Below are 18,713 nucleotides of genomic sequence, written 5' to 3'. Positions count from 1 at the left end.
CGTCGGTGGTAAACTGAGACTCGTTAACGACACCAAGGAGCCTCTACTTATTCGTAAGAAGGACCATTTCTGTCAGGCACGCCTAACTGTTTCCGATCATTCCCAGGAACCCTCTAAGATCAGAACCTCCTCCTCGCCTCCTAAGATTACCGCTCCTGACCTCTTCCCTGTAGAGTCTGTCCGTATGGATCCCGACGGTTTGCTATCTGCCTCTGGGAAAGCCTCGTTCATGTCACTCCCAAGAGAATTCCAAGTGGTCTTTGATCCTCGCATCCTTGGCTACAATGGTGCCGCCCAATCGAAGGCATCGTGAACATGGGTCCTGTCGAACCTCCCCAACGCAAAGGGCGTGTCCCGCAGTACTCTCGAGTCCAGGTTGACCTTCTTCAAAACAAGAGGTGCAAGGAATCTTCCGCTGCCCTCAGGACATAAAGGTCGTCGTAGAGTACGTGAATCCCCTCCCTGGAAATGGTGCCAAGGTTCTATCCACGCTTCACCGCATCGCATAGCCGCTCTGGCGTCCTGTGAACCCCCCAAAACTGTTCGTGGACTCCGCGCTTTTGTTGGTTCCTACAAAATGCTCGGCCGGGTCTTTAGTGGTTGCGCCCAACTCCTTGCTCCGCTCGAGTCGCTTACTGCCGGTCATCAATCTCAGGATACAGTCGTCGGGTCTGATAACCTCTTAGCATGTTTCTGCTCCTCTCAGGAGGCTCTGACTTCCAACAAATCAATCGCTCTCCCCAAACCTGAAGATCAACTCTGGATCGTGACTGATGAGTCTGTCAAGATGAGTGGCCTTGGTGCAACCCTTTACATTCTCCGCGACCAGAAGCTCCACCTTGCCGGTTTCTTCAGCGCTAAGTTTAAAAAACATCAAGCTTCTGGGCTGCCATGTGAAATAGACGCCCAATCCATTGGTGCTGCTGTCAAGCACTTTGCCCCAAGTCTTATGTTCTGACTGACAGTAAGCCGTGCTTCCAGGCCTTTGAGAAACTTTGTCGTGGTCAATTCTCCTTCAGCCCCCGCCTGACTTCATTCCTGTCAACTGTTAGCCGCTACCAGATCTTGCTGCTCCATCTAGCCGGCTCTGCTAACCTACCATCTGACTTCGCTAGTCGCAATGCTCCAGCCTGTGATGACCGCCGCCGTCAAATTTGCTCTTTCCTATCCGAAGCAGAGGATCTCGCTGTTCGCCCTATTTTTATTCATGATGTACTTTCCGGACTTGCCTCCTTGCCACTCACAAGTTGTCCCGCCTGGCTCCAAACTCAGCTCGAATGCCCAGATCTTAGACGCGTCCACTCGCACTTTAAGCAGGGCACCCCCCTTCAAAGAAATTGACTATCATCAAAGACGTCAAACGTTACCTAAACGTCGTCACCATCTCTCGAGACGGACCCCTCGTTGTAAGACGCGACGAGCCTTTTGCTTCTCCTCACGAATGTATAGTCATTCCTCGTGCCGTCATAGATGGCTTCCTTTCCGCCCTGCATGTAAAGCTGAACCATCCCTCCCGCCATCGGATGAAGCTGATCATTCAGCGTTATTTCTTTGCTTTAGTCCTCGACAAAGCCCTGGATAGGTGCTCACAGTCTTGCCACTTGTTCTCTTCGTTGAAAAACGTTTCATCCAGTCTCGTGGAGCAATCTACCTCTGATCCTCCTGAGGGTGTGGGTATCTCCTTCGCCGCAGACGTCATGAAGCGTTATCGTCAGCTGATACTTGTAGTCCGCGAGACTTCCACCTCCTACACTGCTGCGTGCCTACTGAATGACGAGTGCCGAGATTCTATCCGTGCAGGTCTCCTTCGGCTCTGCCTCGAGCTGCGTCCACTGGCCTGCACCCCGCCCCCGCCGTCATTAGGGTAGATCCCGCCCCTGGCTCCTCGTCACTGTCCAACGGTGCAACCCTTCGTCAGTACGGCTTTGCTGTAGAAGTTGGTCGCGTGAAAAACCCAAACAAGAACCCTGTTGCTGAAAAGTGCGTCGCTGAACTCGGTGATGAGCTTCTCCGTATTTGCCCAGAGGGAGGCCCTATCTCCCTACTTTCCTTAGCTCTAGCTTCCGTCAACCTTAATACCCGCATACGTAACAGCGGGCTGTCTTCTCGGGAAATGTGGTTTCAACGTGATCAGTTCACCAACTCCCAGATTCCTTGTCTTACCTCCAACTGATTAGACAGCAATACTCCTCGCGCCTCAGTAACCACCTTGCCAGTGAAAGTTCTAAAGCTCCTGGCTGCAGTCCTCGCCGGCCCGCTACTGCACAGGTCGACAATCTGGTTTACATTACTTCTGATGCCTCCAAGACCCGTGTCCATGATAGATATCTTGTGGTTTCTACCGATGGTTCGTGGTGCAACCTACGGAAGTTTACCGGTACCCAGCTACGTTCTACGTCCTACCGCATTAAGCTTTCTGAGTGTTATCTTGTTGCTGGCCAAATAGAGCCCACGCCTAACCTGTCACGTCGTTACAGTCCTGATACTGATGAGGATATCAACAAGGAACCTGCTGTTTCTTCCGTCCCTCAGAGCCCCCGTTATGTGGTTCCACCCCAGATCCCTGAAGCACTTGCCGCTCCTCCGAGCCCTCCGACCGATGCCAGTCAAACGTCAAACTCCCCCCTGTTCCTAATGGAAATGTTCCTGTGTCCAGTATGGATAGTTCTATCTGTTAGCATCAAGACTCAGTTACCCTCCCCGACTCCCCATGTGCTGACGAATTGAAAGTTCCTGCCACTGATCCTCAAATTTCGCCCAGGAGTCGTGGACCACGCCGGTCTCGTCGTCCGACTCGTCGCCCGGTTTATCTCAAAGACTATGTCACTAAGTTGATGCCATGAAATTCCGAAAATTCTTTTCACATCCTGAAAGTCTATGACTCGATGTTTTCTTGCTACTGCCACGAACAGGGTAACGTAGTTTAGCTCTTCTTTATTTTTTCTTGTTATTTTCTTATAGAAGTGAAGGAGAAAGAAGCCACGCCATAGCTCGCATAGTTGTGCTGCTATATTATTCTCTACACGCATAATTAACCCGTTACCTAGGTTACCTTTCACTCTGCGTCTTATGTTGTTTTCTCTGTCTGTTTCAGTTGACTGTCTAGCGTTGTGTAATAAATGTGCTTGTTCGGAGTTCCGACTCAACTTACTGGCGCTGCTTTTGATACCCTTGATCACAGTATTCTCCTTGACAGATTATCATCACAAACTTATTATTATTATTATGCAAGCGAGTCTCTGTTCGGAGAGCTGTTTCTCATAACTTTGACCTGCGGTATAATGGCCTCGTGGCTCGTGTCTTTGCCGTTCTCTCTTTACGGTTTATGCAAGCGCACTGTTTGATGGAGTAGTCCAGTACCTCATAGGAACCTCTAATTTAAGTGGTCTTCTAAAACAATATTGCCTTTTGTTTTGAGGGTTAGGGTAATTGTTTGTGTGGTTTTCCTATTGTTGTTACAGCCCATTGTTTGAGCAGTGAGGTGAGGTGATGTTTGACACCTTTTGATGTCGTCGAAAAGCACCTCCCAACTGTTCATTGTTATGCCGCTGACTCTCAGTTATACATCTCGTTAGTCCCAAGGCGCACTCTGGCCAGGCTGATGCAGCTGCTTCTATCGAACGTGGCATGAAAGACATCAAGCAGAGGATGTCTCAAGACAAGTTACTTATGAATGATGCTAAAATAGAACTTCTTTTGATCGGCACCAGACAGTAACTCGCTAAAGTCACAATTGATAGCATAAGTATCGGACGCTCTGTCATTGCTCCACAATTTCCCGTTCGGAATCTGGGTGTCTAGTTAGGTTCTAACCTATCAATGGGTGATCGCGTAACGAAAACAACCTGTGGAGCATTCTATTATTTGTACAATATCAAGAGGATAAGGAATGTACTGAAACTGCGATACATGCCTTTATTATTCCAATATTATGTCATTTTACCATATAAGGTCAAGAGAACGCGCAAAATACGAGGCCGTAATACACTGTAGTGGCCTGGTTTAACCGGTTTACAACAGGGCGAACAGGGCGAATACCAGCGGATGCAAAAGAAGTAACTTATGGCTAAACTGGACGAACTGGCGGAAGAAATAAAATAGAAAATAGACGCTAAAATAACATTTTTGCAGTAGAATAATTAACCTCTCATTGAATGGTTTGGCATATAATACGCGTTAACATTTTGCTCATTGTTAACGTCATTCTCACAGACGGAATCAGGATGTTTCTGAATACTCTTACCAAAAAAGAGAGGAGCCAACTGCAAAATAACAATTTTTTTGTAGTGGAATAATAAACCCCTTATTCGATGGTTTAGCATATAATACGAGCGGACATTTTGCTCATTGCTCGTTGCTGCGGAGCGACCAAAGGGAGCGAGCAGCAACATAATCAGGATTTAAAGGAAATATATAAGGGGCGACCAATTCTCGAATTCATCACTTTTTACCACAATGCATTGCATTTAGCCACACTTTTTACGACAATGCATTGCATTTAACCAGAGTGCATTGCGCCACGAACAACTCAAATAAAAACACGGGGACGTTCGGTGGGTGAGAGAGTGCATCGTTCGCTGCTCAGACTTAGAGTTTTCTTCGTGGCAAATTTGCTACAGCACGGTTAGAGGTCTTACCAAATTTTAAGACACGCAGGAGTCTTTCAGATGAGTACGATGGTTAACTTGGGGATTAACACCTGTGTTGTTGTCTTCTATAAATATATAGCTAAATAACTGTTACTTAATAAAGTGCAACAAACAGCAAGAAAAGTATTGTGTTTCCAGAGAAAATATCGTGCACGGTATATTAAATTTATGGATGAACAATCTGAATTTCTATTATTTCCTACAATTTACTGTAGGAAAACCAGAGTTGTAACTACTTGATCATTTTCTAAACAACGTTCCCACGAGTTCTTTCTATAGACTGATTGTAATTATTCTAGTACTTTCCAACATGTAAATAGGACATTCAATGTCATTTTCGATTCTTTTAATTCTCACTGCCTAACTAATGCCAGTATCAACAGAATGTGGCGCAGCATTACTATCTCTTAGATATCCTAGTAATATATCTGGTTTAACCATCGAATAGGGTGTATTTATTTCTAGCCGCCTTAGCTATTGCAGTAGACTGTCATATGACTTAGGGTCTTCTTACATGAAAGGAGGAAGATCCTAGTACCAGGAAGATCCTAGAAGGCGGATCATCCTAGCGCCATATGTTTTATGTATTCAGTTTACATACAAAGAGTTGTACTTGTTCCTAGAGCTGGGGAAGGAAGATCCTAACACCATGTAAACTGCCTTCGCTAGTAAGATCCTAGTACTAGGGAAAAAACAGACAAAAATAGGGGCGGGTCGTTCAGTAGCTAATCACGGCAATAAAGGCCGACCATTTCGTTTGGCGTTACCACGAGCTGATTATTGTGATAATTCTGCTGAAAGGTAGTGATTTACGCCAGTAAAGAGGGCAGAAGGACCCAAATTGCATTTTTGATTTTCTCGTCCGCCAAATTTAATTTCTTCTGTAACCTTCTCTACTTGGACAACTCACGGGCCGAAATTTCTGCATGCAAACCCAACGTAAGTTATTCCACCTTCTAGGATCTTCCTGGTACTAGGATCTTCCTCCCTCCATGTAAACAGCCCCTTACTGGCGTATCAGATTCACAAACTGTAAAGAGTCCAGAACTCTGCTGCACGCCTCGTATTCGAAGAAAGTAAATTGTGTCATATTACACCATTGCTAAGAGCCCTACACTGGTTACCCGTAGCATATCGCATAGTTTTTAAAATTTTATTGTTAACTTTTAAGGCCATTCATCAACTCGCTCCGACTTACATTCCCGAACTTGTATCTCTGAAAGACACTATCTAAGATCAAATGACGACGGCAAACGTCTTAACATTCCATCATGCAAGTCTCTTTCCACGCTGGGAGATCGATTTTTTTATATGGCTGCCCCAAAATTATGGAACGATCTTCCCCTTTTTATTAGAAATATACCTTCAGTTAATGCTTTTAAAAAGGCTCGTTAATCAAAATTCATTTGTTTAATTTAATTTTTATTCTTTTTATTAGAGGGATTTGTATTTTAAGGAATAATTAGTCATTGTTTTTAGAATTTTAGATTTATTATTTTTAATAAATTATTAAGTACGATTTGTACATAATAGAATTTTTAGAATTAGAATAAAATGTACCAGGAATGTAGCCTTTTTAAATAGGATCTCTAAGTAGGATTTTAAGGAGTCAATGTAATGCGCAGATGATAATTTCTTTCTCTGGGTTGATATTTTCACAATACAAAGCAATAAGTATTATTATTATTATTATTATTATTATTATTATTATTATTATTATTATTATTATTATTATTATTATTATTATTATTAACGCTGCATTGGGTTTTTTAAATGCTTGACCCCGAAGTGTTCTTTATGTCGGCACTCCAATAAATTATAGGATGTGATAGCGATGAAACACAGAGTACTATTACACAAGATTTCCTTTTTGGGCAGGTAACCCTCTTCATAACTGCAAAACATGTTGCCACATTTTTATTTATAAATATATGTATTTTTGGCAAGGTCGTCTGAGAGTGATGGATAGTGGCGATTCCATACCGTTTTCCTTCCAATCTCGCGATCAAATCTTCTGGTCCGCTCCACGACTTACTTTTCCTTTTCAATCGAAAGACTTACTTTAAACACTCATGTCAAGAATACAATGTTAATAGTAAATTTTTTCCACCATTCTACTGCACGACATTAAAACTTGAGCTGCATATGAGTATAAAGACAAAGCCGGAGATATTGAATATATTACCATGTACACGAATTTTCATTCTGTATGTTGTTTTTCTGTGATACATATCGGTATTTTGCTCAAGACAACTTTAGCGTTTCCGATGACACAAAGCTAAGTCACCGCCAAGTGCCTGTTTTATGTTTTTCCAAGATTTACGTAAGTGACTTAAAAGGGAAATTGATGTGTTCTCCCTAGCCCTATTACTACGCGTTATGCTCATTTTTTACTTCACTAGAGCTACTGACAAACACAACAAACTTAAAAAAGGGCCATAGTTTAGATGGCTGCTCAGTTCACTAGCTTCTTAAAACATGGTTGACCTCCATCTCCTGCAATACATTCTGGGAAAAAAATAGATATAGCGTAAGTGTTGCTGCAGAGCATAATTCTTAAATTTCAACCTCAACAGGAATTGGAAAATATATTTCTTTCCACCTCTGTGGAGACGAAGAGAAATTCTTTGACCATCTCCTGAGCACAAAATAACGCTGTTCAGCTGTTCAAATCCTTTAAACTGTTACTTACCTCAACTTGTGGACCGTAAACAGTATTATGCTTTTATGACAGTTATATTTTTAATTCGTTCTTATTAGAATCTGTAGAATTAACTTGGCAGCCTTCCATCTGTGCGGAAAAATATCTGAAGTATGAATAAACTCTTGTTCCCTTAACAGTGTCTGATGCTGACCAGAACTTGCTGCTTCTCACATATCAACCAGAAGGTGACTTAAAAATTGATCACGAATAAGGATAAAGATTAAGAGAGCTATGTCATTAATTTCGTTCCTTTTCCTTTTTTGTTTTGCGGGGAGGGGGGGAGGGGGGAGGGGCGTGTTTTAAAAGCTATAAAACACATTAGGATCAAAGAAAACCCTGATACATTGTTTCAGTTGATTTAAGATTACTCTACTGCTATAGATAAACCATACGTTTGTGTCTTTGTCTTTCTATGGCAGGGATGGAAAAGGATAACACCTTCAAATTTTTCAATTTCAAATCCCGGGTTGTTGAAAAATGACCAAAAATATTCCGAATCATTCGTTATCTTTGTTTTAGAGTTCAAAGTATGAAACAACTAAAGAAACTGAGAACTGGAACTCATCATGACACGTGATTTGTGGTTTTTTATTTGGGGACATCCTATATTTGAAATGATTATTCTTGTTTATATCTTAAGGAATAGTTAGTTTTGTAGCTTGACCTTGAAACTTGATCAGTATTTTGGTTTATAACTGGCAACATTGAATAATGTTATTACAGCCTTGGAAAGTTTTGGTGGTCAGCGGCTACTTCAGCGTGCAGACATCAATGTGGGAGCCAACATAACATCATTCTTTAGAATTCGTGCAAAGGCAACTGGGAAAGTAGGAGGAAAGGACTTGCGCCAGCTAACTTGTTTTGGTGAGTTTTTTGACTTCTTTTCATTCAGCCATATCTATTCCTCTCAGTGAATTAGTGACTCATGGAAACAATAAATAAATATATACACCTGACCACCCGCCCCACTGTGATCTAGAAAACACTTTGAAGTTGTAGAGCAGTCACCTATTACTCTTACATGGCTTTTTTTATTATGAAGCAATTGTATCATCCTTCAAGGATGAGACCCAACTATCTTACATCAAAATACCTTACAGTTGCTGAAAACGGGTAGTAAGGTTGTCGCTCCTGTCATTTGAAGTAATTCCTCTGGAAAATCCTTCGAAATTGGATCTAATTACAGCGGGGTTATATTTTCCCACCTCTTAGTTTTAGTCTTAGTTTGACATGCTTACAAGGTGCCATCCCTACCCAATCCCACAACCCGTAAAGGTTGGCCACACCACCGGGGTCTACGTCCCCTACTCTTTTCGAACAGTGGCGTGGGTTCTTTTACGTCCCAAAAGAACAGATCAGTGAACGTGCTGTGAGATGGGACCTACGGTTTTTCGTCCTCATCCGAGAAGAGTAGAAAGTCTAACCATTTGTAGATGTCTTGTAGATGCAAACAAATTAACTCATTCTCTACTACTTAACGGAATTTAAAATAATAAAAAATCATTCAAAGGCTGATTAAAAGCCTTTATCTGACGTCGGGCAGTAAGTTACTGGAGCCTAGAAGCATTTTTACGGGTCCAAATTTAAAATGATGCAAATTTTAGAACATTTATTCAATAATCTGACTCCGTGAAGTTTCAAACCGGTGTCATTTCAGTCTAGTGAACTGCCGCCAAAAAGTTTCTGGTTAAGGCTTACTTAACATCTTAAATAGTTAGCAAAAATCTACTTTTTTCGCGGTCCGATAAACGACAGGATTTCGCATGGAATAGACAACGAACTAATTGAAACAGTACACAAATATCACTTTCCTATATGCAAAAACCGCCCTAAATGGTTCAAACCAAAAAGTCCGCTGAAACTAGGACCTAGTTGCAATTTTCCTGAGTCGAGAATTGGTTTTTCAAGGCACAATCAGCTAAGCTGAACACCGACGAAACGTTTTTATGGCTGGCAGAGAATGTTTTGGTGCAACAGCTCAACCAGTCCACATACCTGTCTGAGTTCTGCTTGTCAACACCATGCGGAAATCACAAAATCACACACTATCGCGGCACTGATACGACTATCCACAACCACGCATAATATTCTGACGTTTAACACAAGCGAAATATCATTAAATAACTCGGAAAAACTCAGCCTATTGCTAGATAAACACACCTTGACTTTTCTCTTACAGTCGTCTTATTCAAGTTCGCGGATGTAGAGTCACACGGTCTGCAGACCAGCATAGTCCCTGTTTTCACACCAGAAAAAATTAAGTCTTGGCCCGTGTCAAAGTTCGCCTGCAATTTTGCTCTCACCTAATTCATTTGACTTCTAAAAGCCTGTTCCCGAGGCCAAAGACTTAGTGGTCACCTTAGAAAAACGAACAATATCGTACCTTACCTTTCCGTCTCAGCCTGGATCAGGGTGATTGATCGTTTAGCCAAATGAAACGAGAATACAATACGATATTGGACGATGCAGACTCTGCGAATCGTATTTAACTTTGTCCTATCTCAGGATTTTACATGATGCTCTCCGGGAAACTTTTCTCAAGGTGACCAATAACGAAATGTAAACTGCTAAACGACATTGAAACCAGCTTTAGGCGCGCACTTATTTCGACCAGCAGTCACTTGTGTTAAACAGAGAATTGTGGGTAGGGGCCACAGGCAGCCCAAGCGCACATGTTTGAGTTCGGGTGTAGACAGTGTAGTAGTAGCCTTTGAGATGACGAAGATTTGTTGCATTATTACATGTGATTCGGGCCCTTATTGTTCGGATTTTATTACATGTATTCGAATCTACAACGCTAAGAAAAAAATTATTATAAAATTATTATAGTGTTCAGTACTCGATGGAAAGAAAGTCGACTAAACGGCGCTTAAACCGGCCGTAGGACACAGAGTGGCTGTGAACTAAAGGTAAGGGAGCTTTTTGAATCAATATTTCGCGTGATCATGTTTTTGTTTTTTCTTAGCGTTGTAGATTCGAATACATGTGATAAAATTCGAACAATAAGGGCCCGCCCGAATCACATGTAATAAGTATAGGTAATAGCATGATTTGTAGTGATATTTGGCATAAATACCACGAGTGATATTTCGAAATTGTTATACGTAATTTCACGAGCCGTTAGGCAAGTGAAATTTGAGGCAATTTTGAAATATCACGAGTGGTATTTACGCCAAATATCACGCACAATTCATGCTATTATTTGTTTATACCGCTACCCGCAAAAGGTTTGTAATTTTCACATGTAGGTATTTCAAATTAAGCTGAAATACCACTGCTCTAAGCCAATCAAATTGCAGTAATTTTTCATGTAGTAGTATAATGCAAGAAATCTCGACCTTCGTTATCTTAAAGGCTACTCGTACAGACAGACAAACAAGAAGACTTCATATCTTTAAGATTTTTGCATTTATTTGGCATCAGATAAAACAATAATAATTCTAGTATATTCCAACCAAATGACCTCTGAAGCCCGAACCCAAACATGGTGCGCTTGGGCTGCCTGTGTAGGGACGAAAAAAAAAAACAAAGAGGAAGGGAGCCGGGAAGCGAGTAGATTTGGAAAGCGCTATCTTCCTTGCAATTGCCTTCCTTGCTAAGAAAAACGTCTTACTATCACCAATATTTGTTAAAACGTTGTTCCAAACATGCAAGTCGAATCGAGCGCTAGTGAAGTGGAACAAGTCCAGGGACAAATGATAGCCAGTTTTATTGGACATGTGTTTCAACTGACTTATGCGGCAATGTTTCACAAACTCATTCAACAATAAAACCTAATCCGCATCAGCGGCTCCTCTAAAAGACCCTCAAAACGCCTTTTTAGCGCTGTTTTTTTTTCCTGCGTGATAACGCTCCAAGTTGTCCCTTGACCAACTCCTTACTTTTTTAACAGGTTAGTTAGAGTGTTTTCACATTACGTCACGACGGCCATATTGGTGTCCCAAAACAATGAAACGGCGGCCATGTGTGTGTCCCAAACCAGTCCTCTGGGAGTTGAACTCTTTTCTTATCCAAACGCATTCTTTTGTTACAATAAATTTGCATATATGCTGGCCACGTGAGTGAAAACATTCTATACTGCTTTACGCGCCGTTCGTCAGTTCAGTTATGCGAGTTCAAAAGCCGACATTTGAATACAAATTGGCTCAGCTCTGCAGTAGAAACCGGCCGTCGATAAAACCAGGAACACGGAACATGCCGGAACATTCCGGAACATCCCGGAACATCCGGGAACACGAAAAAATAAAAATAATGTAATGAAGGGAATCCACTTTTTGCGAGGGAACCCTGCATATGTAATGAAGGGAATCCACCAAAACGGCGTAAAATGACTCTCTATCACTACTATTCTTGTTTATTCATTGACAAAACTTGACAGATTTTTTTGTGAATTTTTATTCTTGTTTATTCATTGACAAAACTTGACAGATTTTTTTGTGAATTTTTATTCTTGTTTATTCGTTGACAAAACTTGACAGATTTTTTCGTGAATTCGTCTTGTCGACTGGAGAGTAAGCAAGGAACAGTGAAGAAATGGAAAATTAGGTGTGAATGAATTAATTAGTAGAAGGTGATATGTCAGAAGTGAACGGATAATTCTCGATTTGGGATATGTATAAGTTCAATCATTCTCGCTTTCAACTGAATAAATGAAATTTATTTCGAAATTTTGATTTGGCGATACAAGCAAATTTTCTGATTATGGTGTTTTGCAAATTGTCTTTCTGTTTGTACAAAAATCGAGCGATTTCCACGAAACTTAAAATTCTTGAGTTTAAGACTGTGTTTTATTTCGTCTGTCAAGTTTGAGGAAATTTGTTCGACTGTGATCTGTGCTACAAGATAGGTTTGAGAAACGACATTCTCAAACTCATTAATAATTCATTAAGAAAATACAAAGGAAATTAATGTTTAATGAGTGTTTGGAAATCGGATGAAACACTGCTTAGTATTTGCATCCTTAATTTCTCCTTCAAAAATGATTTTGTTTGAGAAGAAATATCAAACATTCGACACAGTGTTTCATCACCAGATGAAACACCTCGAAGTTCGTCAAAAATACTCCGCTGCGCGTCGTATTTTCAACTCTCTTCTCGGTGTTTCATCTGGTGATGAAACACTGCATCTCATGTTTGATATATTACGTGAAAACACAACATTAACTTGGCCTAGTAACCATGTCACGAATCAAACGCCAATTTAAACAATTTTGGAGGGCAGTTATGTTCAATTATTGATAAATGTGATACATAAATTTCGGGCTCGTAGCTCCTATGCTGGTTGTGTTATTCCCTCTTAGGCACAGAAGGAAATTTGCTTGGAAAATAATAAAGGCTGTGGCTATATGGCCGGTTACCGGTCAAGATTTTCACAACACTAAATGACCGGCAAGTCCAATATTTTTTTAAAATAATTTGGACAAATCTAAGAATCCCAGCAAGACCAAACTATCATATGTCGATTTAGAATAGATTGAGAAACTTAGTTTCTGGTCAACAAATGTTGTCAAAGAGTAAGTCTCTTCAATTTCAAAAGAAAAAAACTTCACTCGAATATGAGTGGATTCTATCCCGGAGCGTAGGGTCTGCACGCTATTACACTCTAACCACTGGCCCACCATGGTTTCGCTGCAAGATGGTGATTTTATTCAAATATTATGGCGGAAACCCCAACCCAAAATAGAAGCTAACCGTCAACCCTGATCACCTCTTCTCAGGTCTTAACCCTAATAAGTATGGTTAGTCCTTAACCCTCATTAGTATTTTCAGTGTCGCCAGAACCCCAATCACTATAGTCAAAATATCGGACTGCCGGTCATTTAGTGTTTTGTAAATCTTGACCGGTTACCGGCCACATAGCCACAGCGAATAATAAAACTGATTTATTTATAAAATATTGCATTTTGTGAAAATATGCGTGAAAGATATAAAACTGCTGCTTGCTCCAGTGAGGCTATTTCTTTGTCCATATGCTACGCTGTTTTGCCGGTCTTGAGTGGTTCTGTTTTCCGAAAACCAACCCAAATATAAATTGATGGGATAAGAGCGACGTCACGGGGTACAGTACAAGAAATTCCGGTCGAGTTTGTTTATTCTCTCAAAACAAAAACGACGATTTAGTAGTCATGCAAAATGTACGGTTCGAGTTTCGACAAGTTTTACTAGTGTGAGAACATTTGCGGCTGCTACTCATCCAGAAAAGTAACAATGATCATTTCCACCCGTAATTTTCCGTTATCGTCTTTAAAATAAAAAGATGCTCATTTTCTGTTGCCTAAAATAAACAAACTCGACCGCGTTTTCTGTTCTTGGCAGATTTTATCACTTGTCCCCCCCCCCCCCCCCCCTTAGAAACCACGTGATGTCATATTTATCCTATCAGTCCTTAAGCGCGTGTAAAGATGGCGGGTATCGTAAATAAGGTCTACTGATCTTCTTCCACAAGCAGGGAAGGGGGCCTAGATAGATTGTCTTTGCATCAATTGCATAATTAACACCCACTCTAGCTTGAGCTGCTGATACCCCTTGCGTTTTGTAATTTTGAAAAAGATTGATGAGAGGCTTTGAAATCGTCAACTACAATACTGAACTTTTTTTACTATTGTTTACGAACTCTTTTTTTTTAATTTACTTTCTTCTTCCTCCTTTGTTTGACTGATAATTAACTGGTGATACTTATCGCACTGAATTGTGATATTGTTCAGGTACTCTGGATGGAGGCATTGGACTTCTGTTACCAATGACAGAAAAAACTTACAGGCGACTTCACATGCTGCAGACCAAACTAGTTGAGTGTATTCCACACATAGCAGGACTCAATCCAAAGGCTTTTAGGTAAGGTGATCAGACACAGTTAAGCTGTTTGGACATAGTTGTCGGAGATAATACTAACAAGTTTAAGTGTTCATTTTAATGGTTTTCTTCATTTTAGATCAATACATGTTTTGTCGTTTTTGTTGTTTGTTAAATCTATACTCAGGTTAAACCTGCTCTTCTAGAAATAATTAGGGCAACAAGTAAACAATAGATGTTCTCTGAATCAAATAGATTGAAAACTGTGGTCAACTTAAATATAACTTTTACAAGTGTAGCTACTATTTTCAGACTCTATACAACAATTTAACTTTAAAAAAATCAATAATAATCAAAATCAATCAGCTAGGACAATACCAGTCATCATTAGAATGCGTCAAGTCTTTATATTCTGAAAGTTAAAGTGGGGCACATTTCAGATGTGTCCATAAGTGACAAATATTGCAAAAGATAGCTTTGTGGTTATTATGAACTCGAAATTTGCATATAGAACACGGATTTTTGACATACTTTGGCATACTAGGGCATACAATAACAGAAAAAAAAGGAACAAATAAATAAATAAATAAATTTTTAAAAAAATAATTTAAATTTAACCTTAAGTTTTAAGTGTTAAGCAAGTTGACTTAACTAATAACGAATTCAAATATTATTTGCCTGTAAGTACAAAAACTATATATAATATTATCATTAAGCAATAAGGAAATATATACAATGACTCACCCAAGAAATCAGTTCTTGGGTGCCATAAAGGTAAATACAGATGTGCAAAAGAAAAAAAAAAGATTATTAATAGTAGTGTAGTGCAATTCAGTTATTGCAAGAAAAAGTTAGATTGACAGCGTTCAATGACAGAGTTGTCAGTCACTACAAGTAAATAAACATAACTTCAGACTATTCGCAATACTTAGCTAAGATCTCCTGACAATCCTCTAAAGAAGTACAGCACTCGATGACTGAGCTGTCACCAGAAGGCCGAAAAGATATTACTCCATCCACAGTCCAGACTTTGCTGACAATGCCTTCTTCAATATCCTTGTTTAAGTATTTAAGAATTTCGCGGCGATTGATGGTTAAATCCTCTGGAAGGTTGAATGGACGTTAACGTTCCTTGAGCCCACGGCGGCGAGACATGACCGCAACTTTAGAATTATGCTTAGTAAACCGCACAATAATAGGTCTTGGTTCGGCTCCGGATTTCTTGCTTACACGATGAGATCTACTTATTTCATTTGAAGCAATATCCACGTTTAGTTCAGATTTGAAGAAGTCGACTTCAAGATTATCACTGTTCTCCTCTGGCTGCTCAGCAACTCCATAGATGCGAACATTGGTTCTTCTTGTGTATTGCTCCAAGTCGTCTACTTCTTGTGATAGTCTATAATTGTCATCTTCAAGACCTGCTATGGCTTTGTCTTTCAGCGTTAGATTATTCTTAAGTTTGGTTAACTCTTCATCCAGTTTGGTTGTCTTTGCTTGATTTGAATTTATTAGTTCATTTATCTTCTTTTTCCGATGAGCCAAGTTGAGTTTCAAAACCGGCGGCATCGAAGTTGATACTATCAGCCAGAGATCTCTGAAACTCTTAGTGACATGAGATTGCATAATGCTCGTAACGAGGCCCGAGAGTGATGATTTAACCTACTCGTTAAGTTTGATCTCTAACTTATCCCAGTCATCTTCAAAAGTCGAATCAGTTGGATCGATAGAATCATGAGACATAGGCGGTGTCCATTTTGGTCCCATAATGGAAAAATACGAGAGAATATAACCTTGATTGCAATAAATTTAAAATCGAATGGTATTTTGACGACATTTTCAAGGAAAAGTGCTCACGTGAAATGCAAACAAAGCGTTTAACTGCAATCCCCCCTTGATGCTTTTACATTGTTGCTATGAAATGCAATTGTATTTAATCGTTTGCCAATATGTGCTACTGAGGTTTTATTTCATTCAAAAATTTTCAATAATTTTTTTAAGGCGAAAATGAATTTATTTTTACGGTAATGAAACTGATAACTGCTATTTGAAAACCTGTTTTTGGGTAGTGACAAGTAAAAGGCGTGTAACATTATGGCTTGCCTGTAAAATTGTTTGTAGGCCCAACAAGGGTGTGAGTGGATAATTAGAAACCTCAACCCGGCGTACACATGTCATTAACCAACTGACACAAACACTATTACAAAGCAGTAAGGCAGAGCAGTACCAACTGGTTGAAAATAGATGAAGTAAACTATAGAGGTCGATCTCTTGTTTTGTTTCGCTTCATTTACGAGGACTTACAACAGAGCCCAATCGCGCGGGGTTGAAGTACATCATGAGACCCCGCCCAGCACTACAACTTAGTTTCACTGTATTATGGAAGAGCCTAAGTAAAGAAAAATGTTAGAATTCGCATGTCTTTAATAAAATGCTATCTTTATTACAGACATGTCATCGGAAAGAAACGCAGCCTGAACAATGCTCACAAGAATATCCTAGATGGAGAGCTTTTAAGCAAATTTGCTCATTTGGGTGCAATGGAAAGACTTGAAGTCACCAAGAAAATTGGAACTACTCCTGCTCAGGTATGCAATGATAGTAATTAGATTTATCTCTTATGCAGATGATATGAACTGCGGAAATACAAACTTTGAAATGAAGATATGATCGTCGTAGTGGTAATTGCAATTTAAATAATTGCAAATTAACCTGAAAAAAAATTTCGGGACTTCAACGGGATTCAAACCTATGGCCTCTGCGTTAGCGCCTTAGTGCTGTACTAATTTAGCTAGGAAGAGCCATGCATTGGGAGCAAACCAATTGGTTGAGTTCATCTTAAACGTGAATGGAATGAAACACATGCAGATGATGTGAACTAGTGAATTGCGAATTTTAAATGAAGATATGATCGTCGCAGTGGTAATTGCAATTTAAGCAACGATCATATCTTCATTTTAGAATTTGTATTTCCGCAGTTCACATCATTGCATATGTTTCATTCCATTTACTTAAGATGAACTCAATAAACTGGCCTGCTCCCAATGTATGGGTCTTCATAGCTCAACTGGTAGCTCGCACTACAACGCGAACGCAGAGACCATGGGTTTGAATCCCGTTGAAGTCCCGAAATTCTTTTTCCAATTTCGGGATAATTTGCAATTGCTGCAATTGCCACTGCGACGATCATAGCTTCATTTAAAAATATTAATCAATCTCGTTATCTTTGCGCGTCCTTAAAAAATTTGAAAGCTCATTTGCTAAACAAAGTGCGTTAATAGTTTGTGAAGCTTAGTTGTCAAGCGTGAATTTTCTCTCAAGTTCTGTGACCATTTCTGTTATTTAACAATATAGACGAAATACAGGGTCTTTGTTCAACAGGGTGGGGGACCGCTTAATACAGGGTGTGCGCTCGCAAGTTTTAGCACTCTCCTGACAATTTCTTTACCCGTCATTTTTTTCTTTATTTCTAGATTCTCGATGACTTGATGGATGTTGAAAGAGCTTGCACACATTTTTGAACCAGCCATTACCAGACGAATGATGTCGTAAAAAGAAATGTCATTTGTTTTTCTTTTCTTTTTAAGCAGTTGTTTTTTAGCAAGTGTACATACCAAAAACTACTTATTAAACGCCACGTTGGCGCGCAAATGACCGAACTGCCGTCACGTTTCCTCGCCGTCAAATAAACTTTTGAAGTCACTTAACTTAGTCTTATGCTTTTGTCAGCTAAATGAAGTAACGCAAGTCTAATAATTTGCATTTGTGAACAAAAACCTTTTTGCCGGTTTCATCGATAAGTTCAGGTTAAACAGGCAAAGCTGTACCTGACTGATAACTTCCAAACCGAGTTGCATCGCCTTCTTCGTGTTGTTGGGAATATCTTCGTAGTTTATTAGTTTAAAATCTTTTTCTGTCACGGTATTACTGACCAGAAACCCATTTTGCTCGTAACTTATGCGATTTTGGCATCGCTCGGAGTTGAATAGCCCTGGATATCTCGATCTTGGGTAGCAAATCAGAGCGCGCGAAAACCGCTATCCACGGTTTTAGTATATACTAAAACTTTGGGATACATTTTTGGGCGACACCATCCACGTATCTAAAGTCAGTATTCATAATAAAGCTTGAATTTAAAATAGGCTTGCCCCTGATGCACTTCTTTATATTCTCGGTTTTCATCCACGTGACACACAGCTTGACAACGGTTGTTATCCGCCGTGTTGGTGTCCCTCAAGCGTAAAGATAACTTGCCTGTTCCAGGCTCCGAGATAGTGGTGAAAAGTCGTTCAGTAAAAAGAAATGCGAAAAACGCCACTGCCCCCTTTCCCAAGTCACGCGCGTCTTATTTTCGCTTTCCTCGTTTTAATATGTCCGGCTAAAAGATAACCAGCTAGTAGAGACTAGAGACGCGAGAGTGCGATAGTAGAGATGGTTCTTTGCATTATCGTTGAAACACAGAGGCCACTTGTCATGTGGAAATTCATGCTTTGTTTTACTAAAAGTGACATTTTTCTTATGTGCAGTGAGCTGGGTTGGGGTCTCATGCATGAACCGCTGACGAAAATA

General features: G+C 40.1%; 1 protein-coding gene across 1 annotated transcript in view; it reads left to right on the top strand.

Moving 5' to 3' along the window:
- LOC140927970 (cleavage and polyadenylation specificity factor subunit 1-like) overlaps positions 1-17,855 on the top strand; it is a 69,867-nt gene extending 52,012 nt beyond the window's left edge. The window contains exons 38-42 of the mRNA XM_073377674.1: positions 7,491-7,538; positions 8,077-8,217; positions 14,057-14,186; positions 16,594-16,732; positions 17,618-17,855. Of these exons, the coding sequence (XP_073233775.1) occupies positions 7,491-7,538; positions 8,077-8,217; positions 14,057-14,186; positions 16,594-16,732; positions 17,618-17,665 (506 nt within the window). The 3' untranslated portion in view covers positions 17,666-17,855. The remainder of the gene's footprint in view (positions 1-7,490; positions 7,539-8,076; positions 8,218-14,056; positions 14,187-16,593; positions 16,733-17,617) is intronic.
- The last annotated feature ends 858 nt before the right edge of the window (positions 17,856-18,713 follow it).

This window comes from Porites lutea, chromosome 2, assembly GCF_958299795.1.
Source record: "Porites lutea chromosome 2, jaPorLute2.1, whole genome shotgun sequence".
NCBI lineage: Eukaryota > Metazoa > Cnidaria > Anthozoa > Scleractinia > Poritidae > Porites > Porites lutea.
The sequence above is the reverse complement of the archived record's forward strand: the minus strand, read 5'-3'. Positions and strand labels throughout refer to the sequence as shown.